We start from the raw sequence: 10,548 nt of genomic DNA, 5'->3' as shown, positions 1-10,548 counted from the left end.
AAAGGTAAAGGTATCCCCTGTGCAAGCACCGAGTCATGTCTGACCCTTGGGGTGACACCCTCTAGCAAGCATGACATCTGTTTAAATCTGAAAGTTACAGCGGCTCCAGCAAATCACACTTTTATTAAAGTTTAATAATGACAAATCAACAGTTTAAGTCAAAATTAATTTCCCAGTTAAAAAAAAAAAAGGACTGGGAAAGAGGTGGGTTGGATTGTAGAAAACCTACTCCCTCAGTCAAAATCAGATAGCCAGGTGGCAAGTGGGACATCCAATCAGATTGGAGCTCTTGGAGCCCACAGCAGCTCCCTCAGCAAAAAAGGTAAAGGTATTCCCTGTGCAAGCACTGGGTCACGTCTGACCCTTGGGGTGACGCCCCCTAGCGTTTTCATGGCAGACTCAATACGGGGTGATTTGCCAGTGCCTTCCCCAGTCATTACCGTTTACCCCCCAGCAAGCTGGGTACTCATGTTACCGACCTCAGAAGGATGGAAGGCTGAGTCAACCTTGAGCCGGCTGCTGGGATTGAACTCCCAGGCTCATGGGCAGAGCTTTCAGAATGTATGTCTGCTGCCTTACCACTCTGCGCCACAAGAGGCTCTCCGTCAGCAAAGGCGACAGTAAAAATAAACAAACCAGAAACCATTTGCTCTGAGAACAAGCAATATTTTTGCTTTTTTCAATGTATATTTACATAGGTCAGCAACAAATACCTCCCACTTCATCACTAATCTTGGATTGTGAGAAGGCTGTATCATTGCATCGTTACAGTGGAGCTAGAATCTATCCGTGAGTTCTGAGGAAATTCCAAAGCCTATTTCTTTTTACACTGACTTTCGTTTCTATTCTATTACAATGAGGCAATCAAGAGGAAAGATTTCCCCATGTAAATAAACTTGCTGGAAAGAATGCCGCTAACTGAAATGCTCTTCAGCATTCATTTAACTCATACACTTGAGGCCTTATTTCTTACTGCAGATATGCCCCACAAGGGCAGGAACAGATAACAACCAACCTTGGACGTCCCTGGGTGGCCAAGAGACTGGTTCTAAGGATACACAGAATGTATGTTGTGTAAGATGCCAAAGAGTAAAAAGATGCATCTACACAGAAAGCATACTCCAAATTGGACAACAGCCACAAGGCATCTAGCATTCATTGGTCTTTGAACAGAACACCGCTTTCTCTTTCACCGGGGTAAAAATCCAATTACAAATAAGCAGGACCTAAAGGGGACAGCAGCCATTTGAAAAAGTGCATTGGTAGACAGAGATCTTTACTGGAGCTAACCATCCCACCACCTTCTTTATTTCACACCCTTTCCCCTTTTACTGCAGCAAACTCTATTTAATGTGGAAGACTTTGGCTCTGCTCCCACCACTTTCAGGTCCCAGGGTCTTCCTCAAATCCAGTTTCTCTTTCCAGTGAGGCTCAGTTCCATGTACACTGGGAGACGAGACATGTGCGTAGTGAGGTGCAGGCTGGATTAATTTAGACACCAGTCTCATTTGATTTTGGAACAGGTTCCTCCTGAACCTTCTTCATTTCCAACCCTTTTACCCATGTGTAGGCAAAGGAGCCACCTAGAACCATCATGTTGCTAGTCCACCATAAAAAGCTCTTGGTTTCTTCATAGTAGCAGACAGCCAATACTGTTTGGGCACATGCCTTGGCTGTCCCAGAGATATTGTGTGTTAGAGGGCTAGTAAATTTTATCTGGAGCCCTGTCACATAACCAATGGCAAATCCAATCACAGTGGTTCCAGCAAAGTGATACTCAAAACAGAATTCTAAGATTTAGAATGGAAATTTAGATTTGGTTTAGCAGAGAAATATTCTCAGCAAGCACATCAAATATGTTGCTTTGAATTTAAGAAAGTAATGTAGTTAAACACAATATGCTGCCTTCAATAATTTCTGCTGACAAGTTGAGAAAGATGCTCTGGTTTATAAAGGTTACCAAGCTCACAAGTTAAAAATACAACTGAACAGCATGGCTTGGCTGTTTTTGTTAATGTAACAAACAGATGTGTGAATGTAAACTAGCATGATAAACATTACCATCTGGTTCACTTCATACTTAATTAATTGATATATGGAAACGGATGGAATAGTAAACAGTTTCAGTATAATGCCTATTAGACCACATTCTGCCCTTGTCAGATAATTAGCACTTTGTTATTTTGGGGACATTTTGTCCATTTACATTGATAAGGTTTCACAACAGCATGTTGAAAAATAGCTCAACATGGTCACCACAAAAAAGTTGGATAACTTATATTCAAAACCTTGGCATGGTTTTAAAAATTAAAGCCATTAAAAATGGGCTTTGAAAGCGGTGGCGGGCAGAAGGGCGTGAGAGGGTGGCCGTGGCTCCCTTTGGCCTGCAAAGCGGGCTAAAGGGAGTGGAAAGCCCCCCCCCCCCGCCAGCAATGACAGGGCTTTGTGGCCCACAGGGATGCTGAAAACTTCCCCCTGGCTCCCACCCACCAGGAGCGTACCTGCGGGTAGCAAAGCCCTGTTGCTGGCTCTCTCCTTGTGGGCGACAATGGAGGCCACAGCCACAAGGCTTCTAGCAGGCAAGGAGGGAGGGTCAATCAGGGTGGACCTGGATGGACAGGGCCCCGGACAGTCTCCTCCCAGGAGGCTGTTTCCCAAATATATAAGGGAACAAAATAGTGTTAAGGATCCCATCTGCTCTTTCCTCCAAACAAGCAACTGTCCTGTATACCCAGCTACAAGAGGCAAATACAGCTATCCCTGAGACCCCTTCTGAAATTCAGTATACAGGAGTTGCTGCCACATGGCTTCTTTCTCTACCATGAAGGAAATTTCAGAACCTGACCCAAACTATTATGCTGGAATATCCAGCTTCACGATTCTTTCTCATGGTCAGTGTTGTCCCTGTTTCCAGAAAAAATGAGGCTCACTGGGGGGAAAGTGTGTTGTTCAGGGACTATTTATTGTGCTATGAGAAGAATTCACACTGTAATTGTTAATGACATTATTTTCAATAGGCCAGTGTACCTTCCAGCAGAAATAAATACTTTGGGGGATATTATTTCTTACTTGTGTACCAGAAAAGGTAAGCACAAAGGAAGCATCACAGCTCCAGTATAGCTGACGAAATGTCATACTTATTTGACCTGTCATCAAAAGGGTAAAAGCTTCTGCAATGTTCCCTGTTTAAGTTACACTGACTAAAGGAACAGGAGTTTCAAGACTTAAAACATGAGAGCTTCTCTATCTAAAAATATCTAGAGTCAAAAAGAGAATGAAGGTATGAATTATTCAAAATAATTAAAAAGGAAAAATGATGTGTTAGCACCTTCACATTTTAAGCAGAAATAGGAATGCTTGACTTTTCAAAAAATATGCCTAGCTGTTCGATAGCAAAAGTGCATTATGCTTAGTTACAGTGTGCCCATTATAACTTGAATAATTCATTATAAGTAAACACTTTTATTGATATACAGCGATGAATGTATGCATGTTACAATCAATTTATTTAGAAAACAATCCATCTTAATTCTCAAGACTGGAACCATTCTTCTGACTTGTATGTATCCTGATGCCGTTATGATGAGATAAAGTATATATACAAAAATACCACCTAACAGGGTGGAGGGGGATGCATCATGCCAAAGTAAGTCCAACTGTTGAAAATGCATCCCTTTAGCAAACCAAATAGAGTTTCATATTCCAGAGAAGTGGCCATGTTAGTGTAGTTGCAGCAAAAACTGTGACACATATAAAATTAACATTTAAACTTTCATGAGCTAGAGTCTAGTTTTTCAGATGTAGAACTGTCTAATGCTTATTAGTTGTATGAAGATAGGGCACTGCTCAGTGGCAGGGCATCTGCCTTGCACACAAATGGTCCTAGGTTCAATCCTTGTCATTTCTAGTTAAATGGATGAGATGGCATGTGGTATTAAAGACTCCACCTTGAGATTCTGCCAACTGAAGCAGATAATAAGGATCTTGATAAACCAATAGTCTGACTTAATGTAGCACAGTTTAATGTGTTCAAGGGCTTTCTTCCTGAAAGCCTAGTTCAGGCTTTCTCAGCTAGGGTTTTGTTATACCCTGGGGCAGGGATAGTCAAACTGCGGCCCTCCAGATGTCCATGGACTACAATTCCCATGAGCCCCTGCCAGCGTTCGCTGGCAGGGGCTCATGGGAATTGTAGTCCACGGACATCTGGAGGGCCGCAGTTTGACTACCCCTGCCCTGGGGTTTCCTGACAGCCCTAGAAGGGTTTCCTGAATGGGTGGGAGTTAATTAATTTTTAAATATATTTAAAATTTTGTTAAGCATTTATTGGTTGTTATGACCATATATAGTCATGTTGACCTTTTCCTCCCTCCCAAAATGATGGGCCTGGAGGGGGTGGAAAGGGGAGGGGGCCCAGGTAGGTGTGTACACAGCTATGCTGCCCAACCATATTCTGCACAATTGTGCCACTCCTCTAATTTCTTGAAGCCGGAAGAATGTTTCAGGGGTTTCTTAATAGTAAAAAAGTTGAGAAAGGCTGGTTTAGATTTTTCAGGTCTCATCAGTGTCTCTTCAGTAGTGTTTGGCAACAAGAGCAGCCCTAAATCTGCCATAGATATATCAACATAAGGGGCCTAATAACTTTCTGTTGTCTACGTATGAGAAATATGGCAGTTTATGCAAAAATAAATAAATGAAACAAAGAGGAAATATTCAGATTCTCTAGGGAAATTATTAAAATATTCCAAAATATATAGTTCAACAGTAAATCATCATTTCTAGGCTGAGTTTCTAAGCAAATCTCTAGTGAAATGCAAGATTAGAATTTTCAAGAAGTTTAACTATTTGTGCCAAAAGACTAAATATTTATTATCCACTAAAGGTGATAATCAGTTTAACAAACCTAGGCTATCTGCTGTTATCTTTATTGTATCTTGAATACATTTTAATTTTACATAGAAATATCAAAGTCTATACTCTTATACTTGATAGTTCACTGCCCTCATATTTTTTACATTTCCCCCCCTACAATTCTATCTCTATGTGTGTTTATTATATGTAAAGATACACGTCATGCATCTCATGGAGCAGGCTCATTAAAACTCATGCTACATTTAATGTTAGGGGAATGGAAACTCTGGATCTAACCCTAATGGTGAATCCTTCTGTCAGAAAAAGTCTCCACTTCTAGCAGGATGCAAATTTTAAATCCAACTATTAGTTTTTAAACTGCCACAAAATGCCACCTGGTTTGTATATGTTTTAAGCATATTTTCCTAAAGAAATCTTAATTTAACCCAGAACTCACCTTCTTTTCCATGTACAGTCAACTTGTTAAGAAGTCCTGCCTGGATTGAATAACTAGCTAAATGGATGTTGGTGACAATGAACAGCAATTTGAGAATACTTATGAAGGCAGTTATCCATTTAGAAAGTTTAGTAGTAGCCATTCGGAGTAATTCAATACACCACATAATTCCAATTAGTAATTGGATTTATATTTATATCTTTCATTTGCTATCTAAACAGCCCTACAATTAATGCCTTACAGATGGAAACTGCAACTCACTCATGTCAGAAGTAGGATCTGAACCCAGGCTTCCCAGATCTGCAGACACTAGATTATTAAAAGGTAGGAAACTTATTAAAGTAAGAGAAATATCACCTACCGCTGATTCACAAAAGGGGTAGAGAATTCTGCAAGCAGGCGAAAATTAGCAAAATATGCCAATAATCCTCTATCCTAGATAATAAAATAAGCATTAACAACAATCAGGAATGTGTATCTTGGAAAAGTAATTCATATTATAAACTTGCAAATACTGCTACATCAGTAGCTCTTCTCCTGGAGAAAAAACTAGAGCAGAACTGCAGGATACATGCAGTGATGGATGCTACTGAAAGAGCTGTTATGTATTGATTTATGTTTAATCAGCCTCACATAGACAGCATAAAATAGGCCTGTTGTCAACGTGATCTTAGCATGACATAATCTATAGCTAACATCAGGACTGCAAAAAACAGCTACTTGATAGCAATCTAGAAAAGCAAAATTTAGGAGTATGGAATCATTAAATGTGTAAATCTATGGCAAGAGTGTCCTGCATCTAAACCTGGTATTCTATACTTTATAATCTACCTGATGAAGACTGGTACACATTATATGAACTATGAAACAACATGCTGTGGAACTTGAAAAATGGATTTGTATGGATTAGTATCAACTTAATAAGCATTTTTACCAGCCTTGGTTACCACTAATTTCTCTTGTTACAAACAAGATTTTTAAAAAGCTACAAATGTTAGCTGTAGCTCCACAAAAATTTATACTGGAAAATTTCTGATGTGCATCATTTATACCTTAAAAGCAAAAAATATTTGATTCCCAGTGAGGGACAATACTTAGAAATCTACCTACACACTATCAAAAAGTTGCAACATCTATTGATTTTCATCCAAGCTATTCAACCCCTTTGTTTCCCTCCTCCTGAAGGGGAGGGAAAAGCAGGGCTTGGATCAATGGTAGCCAGAAAACCTGCCAGCTACTTAACCTTCCCCCTTTCCTTTCCCCTTACTGGGGTGGAGGCAAGGGGAGTTAGATTGACCCTGGCCAGATAGCCTGACAGCCATTTGACCTCTCCTTTTTTTCCCCTCACTGGGAAGGTAAGGGAGGGAGGCTTGGATCGATCCCGGCCTGACCCCTATTGCTTAACCCATATTAGAAGATTATGAAGACACTCACCAGTACAAAATAGTAAGCATAGAGTGCTACTAAATGGTGAATTACAAAAAATATATCTCCAATCGCCTTCCAGTAGAAAATAATAAGCAACAAATCTAGAAAGGGGGGGGAGAGAAAAAACACACACTAAATTATTACAGTTATCATTATTTCCTTCCTACAAGTTTCTATAACACAAGAACCTGAAACATAGCTGCAATAGTTAGAGATGGCGAAAATTTAAAAGTAAGCAAATATGCTTTTTAATAATTCTGTAACCAAAAGTTTCAAGGACGACCATAAATACAACATTCAGGACTGCAAAACTAAACTCAACTGCAGTCATGTGAGTAGATTAGGAGTAGCACAAGGTTGCCCAGGGAGCTTCCACATCAATTCTCAGTGTTCGGCCCGGTACTTTTTAAAATATTTATTAATGATCTAGATGAGGGGGGTGGAGGGACTACTCATCAAGTTTGCTGATGACACCAAATTGGGAGGACTGGCAAATACTCCAGAAGATAGAGACAGAGTTCAACGAGATCTGAACACAATGGAAAAATGGGCAAATGAGAACAAGATGCAATTTAATAAAGATAAGTGTAAAGTTCTGCATCTGGGTCAGAAAAATGAAAAGCATGGCTACTGGATGCGGGATACACTTCTAGGTAACACTGTGTGTGAACGAGACCTTGGGGTACTTGTGGATTATAAGCTAAACATCAGCAGGCAGCGTGATGCAGTGGTAAAAAAGGTGAATGCCATTTTGAGCTGAATCAACAGGGGCATCACATCAAAATCACAATATGTCATAGTCCCATTGTATACGGCACTGGTCAGACCACACCTACTGTGTGCAGTTCTGGAGGCCTCACTTCAAGAAGGACGTAGATAAAATTGAAAGGGTACAGAGGAGAGTGACGAAGATGATCTGGGGCCAAGGGACCAAGCCCTATGAAGATAGGTTGAGGGACTTGGGAATGTTCAGCCTGGAGAAAAGGAGGTTGAGAGGGGACATGATAGCCCTCTTTAAGTATTTGAAAGGTTGTCACTTGGAGGAGGGCAGGATGCTATTCCCATTGGCTGCAGAGGAAAGGATGCGCAGTAATGGGTTTAAACTACAACGATATAAGTTAGATATCAGTAAAAAACATTTCACAGTCAGAGTAGTTCAGCAGTGGAACAGGCTGCCTAAGGAGGTGGTGAGCTCCCCCTCACTGGCAGTCTTCAAGCAAAGCTTGGATACACACTTTTCTTGGATGCTTTTGGATGCTTTGGGTTGATCCTGCGTTGAGCAGGGGGTTGGACTAGATGGCCTGTATGGCCCCTTCCAACTCTATGATTCTATAATTCTATTCAGTTGCCTCAAGTCTTAATCCGACAAAAGATCACTCCAGGCGGACTCTCTGCCTATGATTCAACTGTAATGCCTTTCCAACACCACTGCAGTGCCATGCCAGACTATGGTGGTACACTAAATCCAAGAAATAATACATGTTTCATAGAATTGGATGATATGTTTTTTTTCCTGGCCTCAAGTATAGCAAATGCCGTTCAGGGGGGAGTGGAAGAGTACAGAAAGCCAGGTGTGGCAAACAATGGTCCATTTTTAGGAGGAAGAGACTTCTTCAAGCAAAAAGCCTTTGGTGAGCAAATATGTTGCGGAACATATTAAGTATTATTATACACAACTAATATTTCAGATGCTTTCAGGTATATTTGTTTTCTTTTGCAAAATACAGCTGTCCATACTGCTTTTTCAAGGAGAACACAAAGATGGTGGTGGCTGAGAGAAACTAGATAATGCAATAAATGGAACAATGAGCTCCAGAATTTAATGAACATTATTTTACCATTAGTTTCACTGGGGACATTTTGAATTCAATACATTCAGGAAATCAAAGCTCTGGTGGTACTTTCAGAAAGAGTGCACTCCAATTAAAGTACTGAAAATAAGGGCAGCAAAAAATCAGAGAGGAGCAACAGAAGGAGCACTTATGAAACAGGCAGCATCTTTTTGTGAAGTGTCAGGAAAATCTGCTTTGGAGCTGCCCCCGCTGACCAGATTATCAATGTAAAACAGAACCCCAGGCTTGGACAGTAGCATCCTAGCATACATTATCTCTCTTCCCCATTAATATAAACCTCAAATTGATGCCAAAACATTTCTGAAGTTACTTGATAATTCATTTTTTATCTGGATGCTCTTCTTTTGCTTTTGTTTACAATGAGCTTTTAAAAAAATGCAATTAAAAAATCCCTTGTGTTGAATGCATTCTTCTATTGGTGCAAGTTTGCCTAAATTCAAAGCATTTTCATATGATTTTGTTGTCATATTCCTTTCTGAAGCTTATTTGTTTCCCAGAAAGCAACTCCATCAAATAAAGCCTGTTGGAGTACAGACAGTAACTCTTTGGACAGCCCGAGGCAGTATTGTAGAGCAGTTATTTTCTATGGTAGATACACTCAGGTTTTTTTGCATCCTGCCATTGTATTTAGACAAACCATGTGTTCCACTTAATATTTCTGGTAAGGGCTAGGAGGAGGAGTGTGTCTTATGGCTTAAGTGCCACTCAGCACTTAACACCCACTCAGGGCAGCTGTCTCACCCAAGTGCCTCTTCTTCCAACCGGCTTGCCTGTCTGTCCAGCGGCCAGCCAATCGCCTTCCGTTCCCCACCCCTGACCACCCTCTCCTCATTCTACTTCCCTCTGAGGCTGCAGATCCCTGCTGCATGAGAGCTGCCCCGGCCAGTGAGTTCCCTAACAGCTGCCTGCAGTCTTTCCAGGTCCTGCAGGGAGCGGGAGGCCATCTGCAGAGTTCTACCACACCACACCCCAATCTAGCATCCATTGTATTTCTGAATACAACGGGCTTGGCCCCTAGTGTTTGCTAGTGTTCATAAACTGGAAAAATGAAATAAGTCCCCTGAGGTACAACCAAAACAGCTATGAATGACATTGATACTCACGAATACATATTTGGTACCTACAATGTATAACAAGCACTCCTTGCCACGCCTGAAGCACTTCTGGAACTATTTTAAAACTAATTTGGTTTTATGACATGAAAAAATAGGTGTGTTCACACAGCTAATTTAAAAGGGGGGGAAAGGCAGGTAGGGTCAAATTTAAATTGGGAGTAAAACTGTTTGCTCAGACAACAAACATCTTCAGGTCTGTCTCTAGAGGAACTAAAGAGCACAACTGTAATTATGAGAACAAATTTCCTCTAATGGCAACTTCCCTTCTCCTTCATTACAAACAAGTGATGCTAAACCAGAGTTACCTCTACAAGAGCACTAAAAGAAAATTAATTCATGCTGCTCCGTTAAAAACAACTACGGTACTTGCATAGCCTGAGAAAACAAGAAGGTAACAAAGGAACTAAAAGTTATATACCAGTTTGATTTGATGTAATCTATAATAACAAAACATTTTTTTGCTTATTTGCTCTAGGATATCAGCAATCACATAATCACACTTTTTTTTCCTACGTGGTTCTTTACTCATATGCAAAAGACAAGAAAGAGACAGAAAGTAAAATTACTGTAATGGTTGTGCATCCTAGACACTGTCTCTCCTAAATGCCAATAATTCTAATAAAAAACTTTTAGATATGCATATGAACTATTATACATTGTCTATGTTATTTTGAACTTTGTATTCCCCTCTCTCTGACAAATGACTAATGACACATAAATTACCTGAAATGAGGTAGCCTGTAGTAATGGCAAGATTTAGTTTCACTATAGATGGATCACCCCTATAAATAAAGACATAAAATTTATATTACATATCCATTCATGGCAGATTATTTTATTGGCGCAG

The 10,548-nt window shown here is 40.3% G+C and overlaps 1 protein-coding gene across 10 annotated transcripts in view; it reads right to left on the bottom strand.

The window, feature by feature from the left end:
- Nucleotides 1-10,548, bottom strand: part of TLCD4 (TLC domain containing 4) — an 83,172-nt gene that overhangs the window by 12,011 nt on the left and 60,613 nt on the right. For all 10 annotated transcript variants that reach the window (XR_013230129.1, XM_077332967.1, XM_077332976.1 and 7 more), the window contains 3 exons: nt 10,425-10,483; nt 6,740-6,834; nt 5,667-5,740 (listed from right to left, as the gene is read on the bottom strand). Coding sequence is in view for 9 of the 10 variants with exons in the window: in XM_077332967.1 (XP_077189082.1) it covers nt 5,667-5,740; nt 6,740-6,834; nt 10,425-10,483 (228 nt within the window). In the remaining variant the exon portion in view is untranslated. The remainder of the gene's footprint in view (nt 1-5,666; nt 5,741-6,739; nt 6,835-10,424; nt 10,484-10,548) is intronic.

Source organism: Paroedura picta, chromosome 4 (assembly GCF_049243985.1).
Source record: "Paroedura picta isolate Pp20150507F chromosome 4, Ppicta_v3.0, whole genome shotgun sequence".
NCBI lineage: Eukaryota > Metazoa > Chordata > Lepidosauria > Squamata > Gekkonidae > Paroedura > Paroedura picta.
This window is presented reverse-complemented; position numbering and strand designations above follow the sequence as displayed.